Genomic DNA, 21050 nt, shown 5'->3' with positions numbered 1-21050 from the left:
GTATGGGGGAGGGGGATACTGGGATGGGGGCCGGTAGGGCTGGGTAAGGAGTCAGAGAACTAAATTCCCCTGTATGAATTCTCCCCTTTTATGAAGGCACATTGGTCAAGGTAGGAGGCACCATACTTTATCTACAATTTGTCATCTTGATTTAAAATTGTTTAATATTTCGACAGATGGCATGAGGGTCTCCATTCATCCTCTTGCCCTGGACCTAGCAAATGTGAAGAGAAGGCTGGATAACATCATCATTTTACACTGCAGACCTTTGAATGGCCCATCTCTCTTGCTGATGATCTATTTCCTAGTTTGTCACACAAGTAAGTGAAATTAATGACAGCGAAAAAACAAAAGAAGTGAAGAATAAGGGACTAAAGAAATTCTATAGTTTCTTTTTTCCTGCCCTGTGGGTTTTAGAATACAGTTATGGTTCTTCAGAAAGCTTTTCCCCCAAGTTGGTGATGATGATGATGATAAAAACTGATGCTTCTTCCTATGTGCTGGGACCCCTTCTAAACACACACATTAATGAATCTCATCATTATAGAAACGACATAGGTGGGTCCTGTAGTAACAGCCTCCCAGTTTTACATATGAGGAACCCTGGGGGTAAAGAGGGTGATTTGTACGTGGTCACACATTTGGGCAGTGGAAGAAGGGATTGGAGCTCAGGCAGCGGGCTCCAGAGTCCCTGATGAAGTATTGTACAGGGCGTTTGTCCACCAAGCTCTGTCTGCACAAATGTCAGCTTTGCAAGCAACTTGCTGGCAACTTCCCCCGCTTCACCAGCCAGCAATGTGACCTGCAGCCTTAGCCACAGCCTCAGGGTCAGCACGGGCTTTCAAGTAACGGGGTCTACTATCAGGGTTGAGCATAGCTGCTTAGGACTGAGGATTTTGTCTTTTTTGTGTTTTGTTTTGCTTTTAAGCGCCGGTAGGAAAACAAACAGCACTGTGCCCAGCACTCAGCAAATACTGGGAAGAAGGGAAGGAAGGAGAGAATGCACCTGGTAAAGTTAAAGCAGTTTGATGCCAAAGACAAAAATGATTACGTGATTACTCCCGCCCAGCCCCCATCCTCTAGCCAGGGGGCGGGGATCACGGGGTCGGCTTCAGACCTGCCTCTCAGAGAAGGGCCCAGCCCGAAGGAGGGCCAGGGCCTCTCCCACGAGAACTCCGAACGGTTAGGGTACAGGAAGACACCAGTCTCGAAGCAAAGAGGCTTGAGCACTTACTCGCAACGCCGCCTCTTCGTCGCCGACGTGCACCCCGCCCTCTCCCATGGCGCCCCGCCCCTCCTAGCCGTCTGCCCCGCCTCCTCCCCGCCCCTCCATGGCGCCATGACCTCAGGAAGTTGCCCCACCCCTCACGGCGCCGTGCCCCCGCCCCTCCACGGCGCCCCGCCCCACCCCGTGCGGCGTCGGGGCGCAGTGTCTACCCGCGGTGCATGGTGGGGCCGTTGCCTCGGACAACTCGGGCCCCGGCCGGCCGCCCGGAGGCTGTGAGGAGTGGTTGCGGCGGCGGAATGCACCGGGCCTCCGCGCCGTCCGCGCCCCTGGCGAGCCCCGACTACTACGAAAGGCTGGGCCGCCTCCAGCACGGGCTGCGGGACAGGTACGGCCTACCCGGGGCGGGGGCGGGGAGTCGGCCGGCCCGAGGGTCCGCCGGAGACCTGCCCCCTGTTCCTTCCCGCTGCCCCCGCCCGCGGTTCCCCTGGGCCCGTGCCCAGTCCTGCGACGCCCCACCTCGAGCTCCCGGAGGGGCCTGGAGGACGTACCAGAGACACCTCCTTATGGGCAGTATCCCGCGGGAGCGTGCGGCCGTGTCACTGAATGTGCCCAGAAGTGAGAGCGGGAGTCTCCTGCCTGTCACTCTCAATCCAGCCCCGTGTATTTCTCTAGTCCCCTTCCACACGCCCCCTCCCGGGCTTTTCACATTGTCATCCCACCCTGACAGCTGGGCTGCATCAGTGATGACAGGTCCAGGAGCGCAGGCGGGAGAGTGAGTGTGTGTGTTCGTCAAACATGTGCCCTGTTTAAATGCAGGGGACTTTTTTTGTGGGGCCAGATTTCCAGAGAAGGGATGACATTTACAGCGGGAGAAGTCCAGCTTTCAGAGGTTTCATGATACCTTGATTAAGACATGAAAGATGAGAACCACTGAGAAACAGCTTGATCACATAAAGGGAGAAAATTATAAAGCAATTTACTATAAATAACTACATAAAAGATAGGTTGTTGAAACTATTATTCAGCTGCTAAATTAATTGGAGTTGGAAATCTCATTAGTTGACAAGAAAGGAAATAGATTTTTGGATCTCTTGATAAACAACGTTTAATGAGTGTTAAAAGTTACAAAATCATTTTAGTGAGGAGAGCTGTGTGTGATGATTCTAAACTGGCAGTAATTACATGGAAGGTAAAGGCAGAAGTTACTGGTTTTGAAAAGGAATTATATTCAACCTATGCTAGATTTAATTCTTGTTAAATATTTATAGAGCATCTACAAGAGGCCTCCTTAATCATTCTCACTGTATTTACCTCTGAACCCTTCTCTACATCCTGTTTTCTTTCTGACATACCACTACTCACCCACCCACTCACCTCACCTCCAACTTAAAAAAAAAAAAATCACTTCCTGCAGTGCCTTCATTAAGAGACAAGACAGTGCTCTGTGCTTTGGTACACTTAAAGTGCTCTGTGTTCTGCTAAAAGAGTGGCTTAGTTACCCCAGGCCTTTAGTTATCTATATTTCTTAACCCAAGTTCTAATTTTAAAATGTTACTGGTTCAAATGGCATGTTTTAAAAAAAAACTAAGTTAATTGTGAGTTATCATTTTTGCTTCCTGTGCTAGGAACACCTGGCTGTTTATAGTCCTTATGGTATAATTTCTGTGTAATGATTGTTACTCATGTTATGTCTAACACTTAATGCTTTCACTGTTAAACAAGGTGAGGCTGTTGAAATTATATAAGGAATTTGAGTCAAATTTTACAGCCTATTGATGGTTCTGCATTTGGAGGTTTGTTTCAGTTTTAAGTCAGTACAAATTTGTTACTGTGTGTATTCATTTTTCATTTTAAAAGTCCATAACTAACTCCAATGCATAGTTAATAAGTACAGAGGCAAATAACTTCGGATGCAAAGAAAACTGCAGGACAACTGTAGAAACCTAGGTTCTAGTCCTCCAACAGTTGTGTGACCTTGAGCGGGTCATTCAGCTCCCCTGACCTGCCTTCATCACCAGAAATGTGGGGCCTTGAATACTATGTAAAGTAAGGCCACAGATTTTTATCTCTAGTAGAGCAATGAGCCTTAAAGTAAAAAAAAATTGAAAGCTGTTAGTTTTGCAAAGCAACAAGCAATGAATATTATCGTCTGTATCCCATCTGAGTGTTTGTATGTACCTGTTTGTTTGTATGACCAATCCCCGTGACCATAAGGACCTTTTTTTCCTTAAAACTCTAGAGTCATTTTAAAGGCTGCAACCCTGGGTAGTCACAGCTGATTTGTCAGTCTGAAAATGTCCTGGGAATGGTAGAGAAAAACAACTTGCCCTTTCTCAGTCCTCTTAGAGGTGGGGTTATTGCAATGTTAGCTGGTCTAATAACTGGGCCCTCCGCTTGTACGTGGTGTATTTCTAACCCAAATTGTCTTAGCCATACTCACACATAGATGTAATTTTATATTCTGAATTTTTTCTTTTTTGTATACAGTGTTTTCTCTGCATCATGGCAAAAGCCAGTCACTGAATCTAAAAGAGCCTGATGGAGTGACTCGTTACAGTGTGTTTAGTGCCACAAGCATGGTAGTAACATGAAAGTGGAATCGACTCTTAAAATTATATAAAAACATCCCTTGAAAAGGCCCATTAACCAGCCCCAGTTTTTTCAATGCCAATATTGATTCAGAGTGAGATATCATAATAGTCCAGAAATTGATGCTGAGATATTAGTTGAGTAAAGTTGAAGATGGTATTGAGACAAAAATAGAATAATAAGCAGCTTAGAAGGAGAAAACTAAACCCTGTGGCTGTACTTTAAGGACCACCCAGCTGTGTAAAACTTTGAAAGGCCCAGGTCAGAGGTGCAGGTGATTGAAACCGGGGCCTATGGATACACATCTCAGGGCTGGGTGTTTAAAGATTCTGAAATAGAGATTTAAGATGCAGCAGTTCTAAGATGATCCTCCCAATAAGCCTTTCTCTGGCTTTTTATTGGGGTAAATATCTTATTTTAAGTCTTGAATGTAAAATAGATACGAAAGTCAGTGTTGGGGGCACTGCAGCTTGGATGTGTTTAGAAAATGGGCCTGTGAAGAAGAGTTAATGAGATCAGCATCATTTTGCCTGGAATTAGAAGGCCAAGAGGTGTTTGTGATTTTTCAGTGTTTGAAGGGTCGCAGTAGAGAAGTATGACCAGTGGACGTCTGTATGTACTGAAGACAGAGCAGGAACAAGGAAGTTTTACATTCATTATTGAAAAGAACTTTCTGCTTGGGAGGTGATGGATTCCCATGAAGATGGTGGTCCTTTTTCGTTCGAGGTCATGGGCGAATTTTTAAAATTATTTTGAAAAAAGTTCAAGCTTACAGAAAAGTTGCAAGAATAGGACAAAGACCTCGAATATTCCCCTCACCCAGATTCCTCAACTCCTTAACATTTTATCATTTTCTTTTTCCCTTTCTGTCTGTCTCTCTGCCTGTCTATGTAAAAGCATGAGACTTCTTTGAACCATTTGAGAATTGCAGATATGATGTCCCTTACATGATCGCTATGTAACCCTTCTAATCAGGAAACTAACATTGATACACCAGTCCACAGGCCCCAGTCACAGTTCACCAACTCTCCTAACACTTTTTTCTTTTCTGGTCCAGGACCCACCTGTGAACCCGTGTTGCCATGTCTCTCCATTCTCTCCCAGTCTGGAACCATTCCTCCGTCCTACCCTGTCTTTCGTGTTCCTGACAGTTTCATAGAATAAAGCTCTCATCCCAGAGGGTGATCCTCAAGCTGGGTCTGTCTGATGGTTCCTCATGACCAGACAATGATCATGTTTTCTTGGCAGGAATACCACAGAAGTGAAGCATGACATCAGGGGCAAGGTCACAACTGCATTTAAGGGTCTTTCTGTCCCCCTAATTTAACGGCAAATTGCTTACACTGTCCGGTCAATCACTCTTCATTATCATATTGATCATGAAACCTTAGAAGGGGAAGAAATATTTCTAACAGGGAAGCAGTTATATCACATTTCCTTCACTTCTCTTCCAAGTCCAGTCTTCTTAATGAGAAAGTAAAGATCTTTGTGAAGCTACTAATTTAAAAATTTGTGATTCTGTAATTTTTTTCTTGTTTAAACATAGGCACACCCCAACCAAGGAATGGATTGTGTTCCCCAAGCAAAGACTAGGTGTTTGGATTTTGGACACCATTTTCCCTGTAAAAGAATTTCGGTTAAATAGTGGTTTCCATTCTAGATTACACTAAGGAGAAAAATTTACTGAACCTATAATATAGCTAACAGTGTAACTTTGGGGGTTTTTTTTAAAGGAAAAAAATGACTGAAGGAAAACAGAAGCTAATAATTAAGGGCTCCCAAGTGGACATGGCCTCGGCCCTTTCCCTCAGGAGGCCAGCCTGAGCGCCCATCCTCTGCTGGACTCCTTTGATTCACAGTCTTTTTTTTTTTTTTTAGCATTTTTCTCTTAGACATTATGTGATTTCTCTTTCGGCCTTGGTTAGTTAATGTTAACTTAGATTACCAGTTTGACTTCCGTTGAAGCTTGTACTTTGGTGGTCTTTGAGCAGAGCCGTCTGTAGTTAAACCTCCCAAGGGCTCTTTTTGAGACTGGGATGGCTTCCTGTTCAGCAGTTTTACCCTCTAGCCCCTTGGTTTTGGCTGCTGCCACCTTTTCTGCTGCCCAGTTTCCCCTGCTTCTTGCCCAGGCTGGGTGTGCGGGTGGGCATGTCAGCTCTGTCCTCTAGCTTCCTGCCAGCGCTTACCTGAACATCACAAGCTAAGTCTTTACTGGCGGTACCTCCGGGGACTAGCAGTCAGTGACGAATCATGGCGATGTTATCAAGTTATAAAAGGAAATGCCTTCAGTTCCAAGTAGTGGTGTCAGGGGACTTGGTCTCCCCCAGATGTGAGTGAGGCCAACTCTGCTTCTCAGAGATCTCTTCCTAACTCAGCCACGTGGCCCTGCCCAGGCCTGTCTGGTTGGGAGCAGAGCGAGCCCCCAGCCTTCAGTCCAGGATGGATTTATGGAAGCCTTGTGTGTGGAACCCCCATTGTTCTCAGAGATGCTGGCCATGTTGTATTTTGCATATTTATCTTGTTTATTGTCTGCCCTTCCCCCTTGAATGTCACTGCCTGAGGGCAGGGACCTTCGTTGGCTCATTTACCTGGTCAGTCTTCACCTAGAGCAGAGCCTGGCTCACCACTGCACCCAATAAATAATACTTGCTGAATGAATGAACCTGCTTCCCAGCCTTTTCTCACTACGTTTCCCCATTTACTTCGAGAATCTTGTTCTTTTTGCTTCATATTGGTGTCCTTTTTGCTTCCCTAGTGACTGCTAAGGACTTTTGTGTCTTGAGTTTCAAATGCAGCTGACATTTTCTGCTTCTTAGACCAGAGAAGCATTCTCACAAAGGAGATCGTGTTCTAAATCTGCCTGCCTGTTACTGATCAGTGTAATTTATTCATAAAATATTTTCTTTCTGTATTATAGTGAAAAGAAGAGATTGGACCTGGAAGGGAAACTCTATGAATATAATCAATCTGATACATATAGGTAAGATATGACAAAGTTTTAAAACCAATTTGCCTATATTAATCAAAATTTAACCCTAATATCAATATGTGTTACAAATACCATAGTTGTAGTCCTGTTGCCGTTCCTTATTTCTAATGTGTAATCGTTTCAAGTAAACACTGCAATTTAATATAATCACTATTAAGTGTAAGAATAAATTTGATCAAAGTATAAGATAAAAATTATTGTATTTTCATTATTTGATATTTGTGTTATTTCAGGAATCTTTTGCTGAAAAAACTTAAGAATAAGACACATTATAGTCTTACTTATCTTTTTGGTCACAATTTAAACACATTGAATCTGTGAATGATTAAGTCATAATTATTATAGCTGACCTTTCAACAAACTGTTGTAGGCAGGGTTACGTGGTGTCTCATTTGTTCATGGGTGTATGACAATGAATGTTAAAATTATTCTGAGCAGTGGATAATATACATATTATCCTTTTTAAGCTACTTACTCTAACATTAAGAGCAAACTTTTAATATTTTTAATTATATTTTAAGGAAACTGAACTTTATCCTTAAGCCAAATATATGGTGTAACCGCCAATATTATTCATAGGAAAGTTTTCTGGCTGTGATAGAGTTAAGTTTGTGACGTATCCACTTCATAGTACGAGTGAGAAATGAAAACATCTCATCCAGAAGAGAGAGAAGCCAAGAATACTTTAAAACCAAAGCACCCATCAGGTCCATGTTTCCTCATCTTCAAAATTATTCTTTCGCTTTGTTTAGTGTCCATACTTCCAAAGCTACCTCAGAGTAGACAGCCATGTGTTTCTAGCGGCTCCAAAAGAGACAGGAAGAGTCAGCAAGACAGTGGAAGAAATAGCAGTGATGTGGATGCTGTGGCCTCAGAAGTGGGCCCAAGTCTGAGCGGATCGTGGCGGTTGCCATTTTTCTAGCCCCTGACTACAGGGACAGAAGACAGGGCATAGACTCTTCCTACAGCCTGTTCTCGGGTGGCTTCCCGGCATAATGGCGGTAGGCCGGGTGAGATGAGAGCCAAGCTTCGGCTGGCTGAATTTGTTCCCCTCTCTCAGTCTCTTGTTTCCTGGAAGACAGAGGGTATGGTTTGCTAAAAATACGCTTTCTTTGCCCGTAGGATAAAATCCAAACCATCTAACATGGCTGCCTCAACCTGGTTCCCCCAGAAGGCAGAGTCTGAGACAAGGGTTAGTGTGTAGGTGGTCGTTTATTTTAGGAAGTGGTCACATAAAGGGCTGGGAAGAATGGAGTAGGAGCTGGTAACTGCTGTGGGCACCTGCGGCTCCATCTCTCTGCTCCTCCCAAGTGTCCACTCAAGAGAAGGAAGAGGGGGCTCTTTACCTATCGGTTCCTGACCCCCATTGGTCGAGGCCATCCCAGGAGGTGTTGACTCCTCCGCACCTCCAGGCTTTCCCCGCTGCAAATTCAGAAAAGCAGCCCCGGGAAAGCAAGATACCAGGGGCGGCGGATGCAGGTGCTGCCAGGTTGCTGCAGCCATGGCTGCAGGAAGAACAGCTGGGCCAGGAGGAGGTGAGGTGGTGTGGTGGTGTACCAGAGCCTCTATTATCTGCCCCTGTTTAGTTTTCATCATTACCATCTCTTGCCAGCCTCTCCCTAAAATTCTGTATGGACTGAATCCTCGGTTTCTGGAACGTGACAAGGTTTTGTATAGTGAAGCAGGTAGACTCTCTTGCCAGGTGCCTCTGTTTAGTCTCAGCCCTGCCAGCACTTAGCCAGGCAGCCATGGGACAGTAACTTCAGTATTCTGTGCTTCTGTTTCTTCATCTGTCAAATGGGGATGGAGATAGTTATGAGAACTTAATAGAGCCTTAAAGCAGGGTCTGACCCAGAGTAAGAGTCAATAATTTATTGTTTATGACCATTTTTTGTCAGTATCACTGTTATTCTTATTTATTGCCTCTGAGCTTTCCAACATGCTCTCTCCTCTGCCGGAATGTTTTCCCCTCATCTTCTCACTCTTGCTTTCCCCAATTTTGGGTTAACTGTTAATTCATCCTTCATGTCTCAGCTGAAAAATAATTTCCACTGGGAAGGCCTCCTGGGCCCCTTCAGCTAGGTCAGATTGCCCAGTCTTTAAGAGTCCCTCGCAGTTGCCCTCATAGCAGCCATCACACTATATTGTGTGTATCTAAGTTTTGTTTCCCTGTTGTCCCAAGCTGCATGGCTTTCGTATGCAGAGTGCTGACTGTATGAATGACTGCATGGAGGGCTAGATAACTTGCTGATGTGGTCAGCTTCAAGGGTTAACGTGAGGGCAGGAGTGAAGCTAGACTTTGGGTGGAGAAGGCGTGGTTCCTATTGTACCCACTCCAGGTGGACTCTGGTCGCAGCCAGCAGCCTCCCCAAGTGCCTGCGTGGGAAAGTATGTCGGGTTCCACCTCTGTTACTGTCACTTGTGTCAAAAACGGCAGGCATGGGCAGCAGTACACCCAATCCTGAGTTTTTTGTTCAGAAGGAAAAATGGGGACAGCCAACCAAGATCAAAGCACAGAATTATTAGCACGATAAAGAGTTTCTTGAAAATTATTGGCTTAGAGGTGGGAGTTTAAGGTGTGTTGTTGATTAATTTTTAACATCTCCAGCGTCTCTGCAAATCTGTTTTTGAGGGTGAGCATTTTTATAGTTTTCAACTTATTTTTGCTTGATGAGAGAATGTTGAATAATTAATTGAGCCAACAATGGAAATGCTACATACCAGGTACTCTTATGACTTAAATACTTGTGAAGAAGAAAGAGCTGAGAGGAGCAGTGTTGGTAATGAGGGGAGAGGGGCTGCACAGTTCTAGCCGCCCGCTGTGTCTTTTGATACTGCATTTTGGATGAGAGTCTCCAAAGGTTTCTTCACAATTTGAGTAGAGTGACAATCCATATATTGTTATAAAATATTTTCATAATACAGTATGTTATTGCAGTTTCTAAAAAAAATTTTAAATATCTAAATGAGAACTTTTGGGGCATTTTAAATTTCAAAATTTCTTAATGTTTATGGATTGTGGTGCATAGTCTGATTCTATTTTTATATGAGCAGGTAGTTTTGAAATTGTCACATAAAAGAATGCCATTGGGCTGTTCATCTGAAAAGGGCCACATAGACACGGCTCCTGACACCACACTTAATTTTGAGAAAGAAATCCATATAAATCTTTACGTGTGAGTGGTGTAATGTGGTCTGGTATCCATTTCTCAGGAGAGTTATGCCTAGAGGTGATACCTCAGTGATGCTGCATTAATTTCCTCTCTAAAAATGCATATGCATCCTGTCCTTTAGGCTGCAGCGTTTGGGTAAAATATCTTAGAATACGTTGTCTCATTAACAGTTTTGTTAAATTCTCCTCCTTAGAGTTGTTCAAGTCTAACTCCATCGTTTAAAAATCTGCTTTTATTCTTCTAGAGTTAAGCTGAAGTATGTAAAACTAAAGAAATACCTGAAGGAAATATGTGAATCAGAAAAGAAGGCTCGTACTCGAAACCAAGAATATTTAAAGCGGTTTGAGCGGGTCCAGGCTCACGTTGGACACTTTACCACAAGTTCAGAGAAGCTGCAAGAACTGAAGGTGACATCTCATTTTGTACTGTTTTCTTTTGTCCTTTTTTACTAAGATTGGGACTAGTGAGCAGTAAGTTTCTGGTCAGTGGCAGTCACTGATGTTCAGTCGTTCACCCTTAAGTTAACTGTCAGTTTTCTCTGGGAATTAATTACCATGTGGCCAGATTTTGATCAGAGAACTTGAGATTGCATTTTCTCAGATTTCTACTTTAGTTGAGGAATTACTGGAGCATCTATACTTTGTTACTCTGCACAAGTAGTTAAATGGGCACGGCCTCTGGCCACACCTGACCTGGCGCCTGGCACATGGAATCTCTTGGCCTCAGGACTGAATTTGAGCAACGTCAGGTTCCCTGTGGAGCCTGCTTCCTTCTTCAGAGGTTCTTTTTCTGTGGCCTGAGCCCCTCTGTTCTGGGCAGGCTGGGTGTCGGGAGGAGACTGGGGAGAAGAACTGGCCCAAGGACTTCACCCTCATGCCCGTCGACTCTGCGAGCCAGAACAGCTGTACCTTCCCTGCCCTCTCCGACCCTGGCCCCCACTCCCTTAGGCTGCCTGGCAACCTTCTGCTCTACAAACTGTGTCAAGCATGGAGGGCTACGCCTTGTTTCTCACCATTTGTGCTGCTCAGGGCTTTTGCCCAACTTAACCCACCTGCATACTGGCTACCGGAGAAGTTGGCTTCAGCACTTCCCTTTCTTTTTTTTCCTCTCACAGTTTTCCCCTAGCCTTGTATAGTACAGATTTTAAGTACACAGGAAAAGAATTATTATAATGAACATCCATGCTGTGGTCTGAATGTTTGTGTCTCCCCTGCCCAAATTCATATGTTGAAATCCTAACCTCCAAAAGTGATGTTATTAGTGGGTGGGGCCTTTGAGAGGTGCTTAAGTCATGAGGGTGGGGCTCTCATGAACGGGATTAGTGCCTTGTAACAGAGGCTCCAGGGCGCTCCTGGCCCCTTCCACCAGGTGAGGAGACAATGAGAAGGTGGTAGCTCTGAACCAGGAGGGGTCTGTCACCAGAAGGCAGCCATGCTGGCATCTTGATCTTGGACTTCCAGCCTCCACAACTGTGAGCAATACATTCCAGTTGTTTATAAGCCACCCAGCCAGTGCGGTTTTATTACAGCAGCCTAAATGGACTAAGACAACTCATGATCTAACCAGATGCAACAGTTGTAAATATTTTGCTATATTTGCTTTGCCTGTGTGTGTGTGTATGTATATTTTTTCCTGAGCCATTGAAAGTATGCAGCAGAACCCATGACATTTCTCTCCTAAATACTTGAGTGTGGATCCCTTAAGAACAAGGACAGTCTCCTCCATAATCGTACCATTATCACACCTAAGAAAATTACTGATGATTCCATAATATTATTGAATATTCAGCCAGTATTTCAGTTTCCACAGTTCCCTTCAAAAGTCTGTTTTTCCAGACCAGGAGCCAACTAGGGTACACATTACATTTGTGTCTTTTTTAGTCTCTTAATCTAATTTGGTTTCCTACCAGTCTTCCTTGTTGTTGTTTTTTTTTTAAATGATACTGGCTTTTTGAAGAAGCCAGGCCAGTTGCTTGTAGAATGACTTACATTCTGAATTTGACTCGTTATTTAACTTGTGTAGCATCCCCTGTGTTTCCTGTAAACTGGAAATTTGGTCTAGGCCAGAGCTGCCCAGTAGAACTTTGTGGTGATGGAAACCTTCTGTCTCGGTACTGATGCTGTCTAATACAGTAGCCACTAGCCGTACATGGCTACTGAGCACTTAAAATGTAGCTTGTGACACTGAGGACTGAGTTTTTGTGTTAAATTTAATTAATTTAAATAGTCACAGCTGAGGTTATACATTCTACTGCATCCCGTCAGGAGGCTCATGAGCCATGATGTCAGGTGGTCTTGTTTGAGCCAGGCTGAGTTTGATGCCTTTGTTAACATGGTGACCTCTAGGTCTCTCTATTGTAAGGTACCTTTTTTCCCTTTGTAAATTAGTAAATAATTTTACTTGGCTTGACATCTTGGGAATACCTTGTTCCTCAACAGCCTTTTGCCTAGCGGTTTTAGGATCCATTAGTGATGCCTGAATCAGTTATAGTGGAGATTGTGAAATGGTGATTTTCTAATTTGATCTCAGCTTTTACATTTGTAAGCTGGCATTCTTCTATGAAGAAGAGCTTTCTTTCCTTCTTCTTTTTCTCCCTCTCTCTGTCTAAATTGTCACTCTGGGCTTGTGAATCTTTATTTAGTCATTATATTATCAATTACTGTAATTATTCTTTTGTTGCTTACATTCTCCCAAATGTTGCCAGTGAGAGTCTCTTCAAGTTGGCTCCTGTGTCCTTTTGACAAGATGTTCCAGGTTTACCTTATACTTCCCTGCCTCAGACTTGGAATTAGCCTCTTATCCGAGGAGCCGTGGATCCTTTGGGTGGGAAGGGGTATTTAGAAACCAAGATCTGGAGGCTAGATGTGCTCAAGCAATAGTGAGTCTTAGCTACAGCACTCCAGATTTTTCCTCCTAGTGTTCAAGTAGAATGCTTAAGGCTCAAAAAGCAATTGTTATCAACATTGTAAACCTCTTTTCAGAGAGTTCAAAGAGAAAATAAAAGTGGTGGACAAAGCAGGGAATTTCTTCTTCCCAGTGGAATAAAGGAAATAATAGAAATCTTCCTCTTATTTTCATATTGATGCTTTACTTAATTGTTGATTTCTCATTATAACCAAATGTGAGAGGGAGGAATTTGAAAGGAAGTATCATCCTTTGTAAATATTTTAATACTGAGAGCATTTGTTGTGTATAGTATGATATGTTAAAAAAAAAAACTTGTCTCATGAGCTACTAAAGAATATCAGCATAGGGGACCATTTTCAAGAAAAGAATGATAAACTGTATTTCTAGGACTATGTAAAGCTTTATTCATAAATATCATTAAAAAATGACACAGATATTCCTTTTTGAATTTTGGAGAAGGAATGCCTTTTAAAAAATCTGATGATGGCATAAAAGGGCAGGTCATGTAGCTGCAGTTGGGAAACATACATGTTCCGTGGAAAACTGTACATTGGCTGTGAACCAGCCAGTGATGCCCGTGACACCACCAACTCAGCAAGCTGTGCAGTGAGCGGAGTGTCCAAGCAGTGGGGGTCGTCCTGTTTCTTCTGCCTCTTCCTTTGTGCCACGGCCAGTTGTGGCCTTAGGAATACCAGAGCCACTTGTCACCCTTAATCCTGCCCCACTCCTGTGTCACATCTTCACCTCACGGAAGTCTTAGGAGAGAGGTGTTCTGGTTGAGCACCTACGTGGTGTATTTGCCACACACCCCAAAATGCCCGGGGCGTTTTTCCTTGAATAGAGTATAGTTAGTGTGAATGAACTTCTAACTGGTGGAAGTCCAGAAAGTGAAACAAGGTGAAGCATTGTGAGAGAAGTGGGGATTTTGCCCAAATTATATTAAGTGAATTTCTCCCTCTTTGTAAGACTAGGCCCACTTAATTGTAGAATGTTAAAATCTTTTAAAATGGGCTAAAAAACTTTTTTTTAAAAGCCATTTCAACTGATTTTATGAATTATACTACTTTATTTGGGGGCCTATAATAATTTTCAGGGCTTTATAAGGATAGTGATGTATCATGTAGTTTTGTAAATACAGTTTTGTGGCCATATTGCTACTTGTCAGATGGATAAAGAGGATGAATAAACTCAGTTCACGAATGTAAATAGGAGAATCACCAGTGCTGTGAAGAGGGTGCCCCTCTCTCCCTCTTCTTGCCCCCTCACCGCCTCTCCCCACCCCGCCCACTTCACCTCTGTTTCCCCTCCCTCCTCACACTCCCCACCTTGGCAGCTTTAGTGGAAGGGCCCAGCTGGCCCTTAGAGCAGTTTTCCTCAGGTGCCCTTTGCTCTTGTCTCAGGTTGGCTTTTCTCTGAAGCTGACCCTGAGACAAGGGTTCGGATGTAAGTGGCTTATCTGGGAAGTGCAAGGATGCCGAGAGGCAAGTGGGGAGCTGAGACAGGGAGGGACGAGTGGCCGGAATGGGGGTATTAAGTCAGCTACCACAGTCGGCACCTGGAGCTTAATTCCACAGGGAAACTCCACCAAATGGTTCAGAGCATTTGGGAGACGCATAGCCGGGCTCCTGAGCATCGCTGATCGAGGACTGCTGGGGGAAGGGCACAGGTGTGGGGAGCTGGTTAACCGTGTGCTCCTGTAGGCAGAGCAGCCTCCCCAGGCTCTGAGGGGCCTTAAGCACGGAGACAGGGGTACTGGAACTTAGGAGCACTGAGAAAGGTCCCACGGTCACGTGTGGAGCATTGCCAGCCTCTGCTTTGGCCTCCTGCATTCAAGTGCTGGGCTTGGGGCTGGCATGTCAGGGCTCAGGGAGGGTCCCTGGCCGGGAGCGGGTCATCATCTGGTCATGTCTCCCCTCTGCCTGAAATCCTTGAGTGTGCAGCCTTCTCGGGACAAAGCCCAGGCGCTGATCTCTGCCTGCCAACTACCCACGGCTTCAGCCTTCTGACCACACACAAGTTCTCTTCTCTCTCTGTCCCTCTCACACAGCTCTACAGATGTGCACGTTTTCTCTCCCCACCCTGTCCCCTTCCACCCTCTCCCTCCATCCCCACCCCTCGCCCCTGTCTCCCCTGCTCCCCTATCCCAGTCTTCCTCCTGCCATCTCCCCTCCCCTTCTCCACACCCCCATCTCTTCCCCTCTCTCTCCACCCCATGTCTTCCCACCGTGCCTCTACATCTTTATCTCCCACACATGCGCGTCTGCACTCTCTCTGCTACACACGTGCTGAACGGTTTGTAATTCCTTGAATGCACCACATTCTCTCCTATGTCCTTCGACTAGGAGGACATAGAGGAGACCTCGCTCCCTCTATGCTGCCGTAGGTCTATGTCATATGATCTACATAAGCACCTCCTTCATGGTACTGTCATTGTTGCGTGTCTGTTTCCCCACCTCACCGTGAGCTCCTTGTCTTACTATTTCAGTGCTCTCAGTGGCACATAGTAAGTGCTCAGTAAGCACTGACTGAAAAGTAATTCTTCCATATTCTTGTTTTGTTCTCTTATGGACCGTAAACAACTATGTGAGGATGAACGTGTGTGATTGGACCCATGGCAAACCACCCAGGAGCATTTGTGTTTGATAGCAGAGGCATTTTGAAGACATAATGTCATTATTTAAAGATGTGATCTTGTTGAAAATTCAGTCATCAGGTTACATGTGCCTATAGGGCATAAAATTTGAAGAGAACAAATCTTTTGAGCTCTCATTCAGTTCCTGCTAAGCACTGTGACAGCCACTGTGGGCAGAGCATGACCTTCTGGCTCCTGGAATAGAGTATAGTTGGAAGACAAAGTCTGTAGCAAATCCCATTTTTTTGCCTGTTAATATGTCCTAGTTGAATAAATAAATATTCCTCCATATCTTTTGGTAAAAGTTCCACATTTAAGAGGAAGCCCATATACTGGAAAAAAATAGGAGAGGGAAAAACAACAAGACTGTGAATCTCTCATATTCATCTGAGAGTCACATCAGTTTATTTAACTCTCTGTAGCCATCCTTCAGCTGTAACGTGCGGAGGCCAGGCCAGCTGATCTTCAATGTCAATTCAGCTCTGTAACTGAGAATTACTGTACAATTTCAAAGACCAGTGAAAGAAGGAAGCTTATGAAAAAGGTAATAGTGGCACTTTCAGGCAAGTGGTGATGTGACAAGGGAAAGCTGAAGGAATGTAAGGATACAGGAGAAAAGAAGGAAACAATGAACACTGGGGCGCGTTGTGAGTATAGAGAGATCCCAGACATGCCAGGACCTCCACCTCCTCTCCCTACGACCCCAGATTACCGTCAGCAGATTTCATTAGTTGAGCTGAAATGAATCAGCTGTGCAGAGTAAGGAAGTGAGTAGGAAAGGCCTCCTAAATTTAGGTGGGCAGCAGCAAGTCCAGTGCTGTGAAGCAGTACAGGACAGAGCAAGTTCCTGATTGGGAGATGAGAGGATTGTCCTTAGAGAGGCTCTAGGCCAGCAGATGCTACTGAGGCGTGAGTCGTTTGGCCTCTGAAGCAGCAACTTTGACTGTGAGGAATCTAGGCCACGTGGCAAGAAGGGAACAGGGACCTGAGGCTGCACCCAAGAGAAAGGATGCAGTGCAAGCCCTCCTGTATTGTGGAGATAGAAGAGGCCCATGGGACCTGATTCAGAGAAGAAATAGGGAATAAGACTTGAAAGACTGATGGTCAGAGAACTAGATGTACACGAGGACACATGTTCTACTGCTTCATCAGGCATTTTTAGCTGGAAAGTCTTGGAGAGATTCATCTATGCAATGTTTCCCAAACTTTAAAAAAAAAAAAAGCTTTTAAACATAATATAACCCTTTGTTTAAAAGCAGATAAAGGAGGAAGTAGAACTGGGGAGCCCTGTGGGTTGAGAGTCCCTGCTCTCCAGTGTTCAGGAGGTGGATTGGATGTATAATGACCAAGTACTGTATATATAAATAAAAGGCAAAGAAGGAGAGCAAAGACAGTTGTAGGTGCAAACCCACGGTCCTAGGTCATGCAGAGTTAACAGTTTGTGTCGATTATCAATTTATCATAGTAACTTGTAAAATTTCAAATACATTGTACAGTGTTTATTTGCATCATTAATTTGGAAGAGTAGCTACAGTTCAGATGTTTCAGATGCATTGAGAACAATCTGCATTGGACTCTTTTTTTTTTTATAATTTTTTTTTTTGCAGCACGTGGCTCTTCATTGTGGTGAGTGGGCTTCTCTCTAGCTGTGGCGTGCGGGCTCCAGAGCGTGTGGGCTCATTAGTTACAGCACGCGGGCTTCAGAGCGCGAGGGCTCAGTAGTTGTGGTGCTCAGGCTTAGTTGCCCCGCGGCATATGGGATCTTAGTTGCCCCACCAGGGATCCAACCAGCGTTCCCTGTATTGCAAGACAGATTCTCAACCACTGGATCACCAGGGAAGTCACCCTGCATTGGACTCTTGACGATACTTTCCCTGCTGTTCTTTATGAAGTCCTGAAGCAGTTAGCACTTTTTTGCTTCGGTAAAATGAATTGAATAATACTCTTATATTTCCATGAGAAAGTGCTCTGACTTTGGGAGTTGTGGCTCTGAAATGATCCCATAATGAGGAAATCAGGTACAATGCCTGTTGCATGTTTATAACTGATCTCAAAGAGCATAAGAAAACATTTGTAGCCACAGGAACAAAGAATTTTTGCTTAAGGTTTATTATTTAATAAACCTCTGTTTATTTTGTAAATCACCCCTCATCTCTTTTTAAAGGTATTTTCTCTTGGAATTTGTAGAGTGTGCCTGTTTAAAGCTCTTGGGGTTAAAAATTGAATATCTGTTGAGTTCAAAGGAGTAGATATAGAACAGAGAGATGTAAATTGTATTTTCTTAATTGCCTTCTTTCTTTATCTTTTCTTGGCTTGTTTTGTCATTTTTACTGGCCTTATGAAACTTTGATTTAATTAGGGCTCTATTTATGTCATTACTGCCAATCTACTGTGTTAATAGCATTCTGATAGAGAAAAAAGAAATCCCAGCTTAACTGATATTAAAAATGGGGCAGCATATAATACCTTTTAAGATAGTTTGAGGGAGACAAGTCAAGTTTGGTTATTATCGTCTGTTCACTTTTTGTGTGTCAAAACAAAAGTTTGGGCCTATTTTATGTTCAGACTGAGAACTAAGAAAACAGTTTTCTAATTTGGTTATCTTATAGGTGTGTTTCCAATTGCAGTACATCACTGCCTCATTTAGAAAATGTTCTGATACTTATCTGTGATGGACCACAAGCAGAGACTTTTTAAGGCTTTACTTACTAACATATGAATCAAAGTGCTTTTTATGCGTTGCTTTTAAGAAAAAGTCGTTTTATGATGGAATCACTTTCATCAGTTATAGTGTGGTAATGACGCAGACATCTTTATGAGTTATTAGCACGAGAGCAAACTTGATGCCTATGGTGCTGATCATTGACATCTACAGTGTATTTGTATCCGTAAAAAATGGAGTTTGTTTCCAGTTGATGATCTAGCAAATAATATACTCAGTTGCTGTGACAAGTAGGACCATGATATTATGTGGATACCATACAGATAAGAAATCAGTAGGATTGCTTTCTCTTTCTTTTTTTAGGACAGAACTTTTCAGAAGAAGCACCATCAAATGTGTAACTTTCATGATAAAGTAACTGGATTTTTCATGATAGCTTAATATATCAAGGTTTTATTTCCTAGATTGATGAAGGACTAAGTGAAAATCCATCAAATGTTATTTTATTTAAAACATGTAACATTTTATAGAATTCAGCTTTTGATGTGTTGTTTGTGAAATTGTCTGTTTTCTAAGATAAATTGAATTTCTCAGCAGTATCAGTTTTTACTTTCTCTTTACTGTTCCTTTTATGCTGTAAAGTCTGAAAAATATAAATAGGTGCTAGTTGTAATAATATCCTCCACAAAATCAAACTTTGTTTATATTTAGATTGAATATGAGACTCAAATTAAGAAGATGCAGCTACTCACAAAGGATAGCCTGGGAAAAAAAGGTGAACTGAAAGATGAAGACAGAGAAAAGGTAATAAATTAAAATGATAAACTTTCTGTTAACAGAGGATTTTTGGCGTGTTCATCTTTTAGGATACTGTTGTAAATAAAATCGTCTTATTACAAAGATCTTTCTGATTAAACTTTGAGTGATTATTTAAAGACATTTGCTTATAGAGTATTGCTTTAATGTATAATTCAATTAAATTTGCTGAAAGGCAGTCACTGTGGCTGTAAAAGAGATAGATTCCAAAGAAAACCTCAGTGTTGTTAGTAGGTGAAATTTTGTTTTTCTAAATAATGCTTTCGAGCTGCCTTTTTCTTAGTTCCAGAAATGTTTTAAATGAGAAGTAAATGAAATGTGGCATTTTGCTTCTTTTCTTTGTATACATAATTTTGTACATTTTAACCTTTTCATAGATAAAGTGGAAAGAAAGGATTGCATATCTCAGCAACAGACAAAAAAGAATGGCAAGGAATACTTAAATAAATTCTGCTATGTATCTGCCGTAATGCAGGCTTCTAATCCTCCCGCCTATCTCCATATAAATGATTCTGCTCAAGACCATAGATGTTTTCTTCACTAAAAGCAGTAAAGCTCTTTTAGATGAAATGTCTAAAAACATCTTGTAATAACTTGGAGCATGCTGGCAAGAGTAGTCACTTGTGACTATGTGTGAAACCCCCTCAGCCAGTCGATATTGTAATAAGCAAAAATGGGAGCATCACTCCATTATTCAGAGAAGCCAACAGCGTGCTTCCTCCTTAGGCTGCAGCATTCATTAAGAAAAGCTTACTGGGCTGAAAGCTGGCAACAGATGATAACGGGATATGATTTTCATATTTAATGTTTTCCTTGGAAGAGTATGTGTGCTACAGATTGATAGAAGAATCAACTGCTACTTTACTAAAAGACTTTCAGGTTTGCCCTATAGCTACCGATGGAATCATTCAGCCAAGAAATTAACTTTTTCTCCTTTTACCTGTTTTATATATCTGCTAAGCAGGCTGCCGGGCTGCCAGTAAACGTTATTATGCAGTTAACTGTTTGGTATTTAAGACTCTTATCAGAAAAGAAACAGAGGCCACACTATTTTGTTTTTATAGTAGGAGCAAGGTTTTAGTTGTTCTTTTTTCTGTGCATTAACAGGCATTAATCTGAGTTTATAGGAAGTTTTAGTTTTCCTTCCCAGAGATTAAAAAGTTAAAAAACCTAGAACTTTAGAGCATTCTTTAAACTGTAAGATACAAAACACCAAGCCCCAGCAACCCTGACCTATATAAAAAGGCCTTTTATGATAAATGATTTCTCTGCCATTAGATGTACACCAAATGTGGTATGATGTGATAGACTTCTGAGACATTCAGGCAGTTTTTCTGTTTGACATTTGGTCATGAAATAATTGACGTGTTTTTTAATCTATAATCCAGTTTGTTCTTTCTGTGCTGTTCCTGATAGACACCTTGTTAGTATGGCAGTGTCAATGGTACTTAAGTAAAACGGGAGACTTTTTTTTATATTTGCACTACTGATTCCTTACCTTACATATCGTTATATAGTTTCTTTTAAGTCATATTTAAAATTAGGGCAAGAGACATATAGCTGACAACCCCTTAAAATGTTACATAGAATAATAAGAAGTGTTTCTTTTTTACTGGAATGTGTCATCTCCTTAAAAGCTTTGACTATTGACTGTATGTAAGACTCAGTTAGGTAACATTCTGAGACATAGCTTGGTTTTTTCAATTTCCCATTGATGTTCTATCAATTAAAAGGTAAAAATATTTCAGCAGAACCCTGAATTAGTTAACACTTACTATACCCTAAACCAGAACAGTTCCTTACCGTATGGGGTATGTTTTATCTTTCAGCAGTCACATGAGTTAGTCTCTGTGCCCGGAGCGCTGGTCTCCAGGGACTGGCCTGAGCACGGTGGTTGAATTCAGTAGATCGTTGTTGAGTGAGTGCTCTGTTTGAGAAGCTGCAGCCGGTCCCTCTAGGAGTGCCACGATGCTTGCCCTCGAGGTGCTTCCCACAAAGCGATGTTCTTTCTGAGGCCTGGGATAGTGTGTGCTGAGTCCCAGCTACATGGAGAA

At 42.8% G+C, this 21050-nt stretch overlaps 1 protein-coding gene across 2 annotated transcripts in view; it reads left to right on the top strand.

Moving 5' to 3' along the window:
• Nucleotides 1–1429: 1429 nt before the first annotated feature.
• KIZ (kizuna centrosomal protein) overlaps nucleotides 1430–21050 on the top strand; it is a 113963-nt gene continuing 94342 nt past the window's right edge. For both annotated transcript variants that reach the window (XM_068524598.1, XM_068524597.1), the window contains exons 1-4: nucleotides 1430–1613; nucleotides 6735–6797; nucleotides 10224–10386; nucleotides 18892–18984. In XM_068524598.1, the coding sequence (XP_068380699.1) occupies nucleotides 1447–1613; nucleotides 6735–6797; nucleotides 10224–10386; nucleotides 18892–18984 (486 nt within the window). In that variant the 5' untranslated portion in view covers nucleotides 1430–1446. The remainder of the gene's footprint in view (nucleotides 1614–6734; nucleotides 6798–10223; nucleotides 10387–18891; nucleotides 18985–21050) is intronic.

This window comes from Eschrichtius robustus, chromosome 16 (assembly GCF_028021215.1).
Source record: "Eschrichtius robustus isolate mEscRob2 chromosome 16, mEscRob2.pri, whole genome shotgun sequence".
Classification (NCBI taxonomy): domain Eukaryota; kingdom Metazoa; phylum Chordata; class Mammalia; order Artiodactyla; family Eschrichtiidae; genus Eschrichtius; species Eschrichtius robustus.
This window is presented reverse-complemented; position numbering and strand designations above follow the sequence as displayed.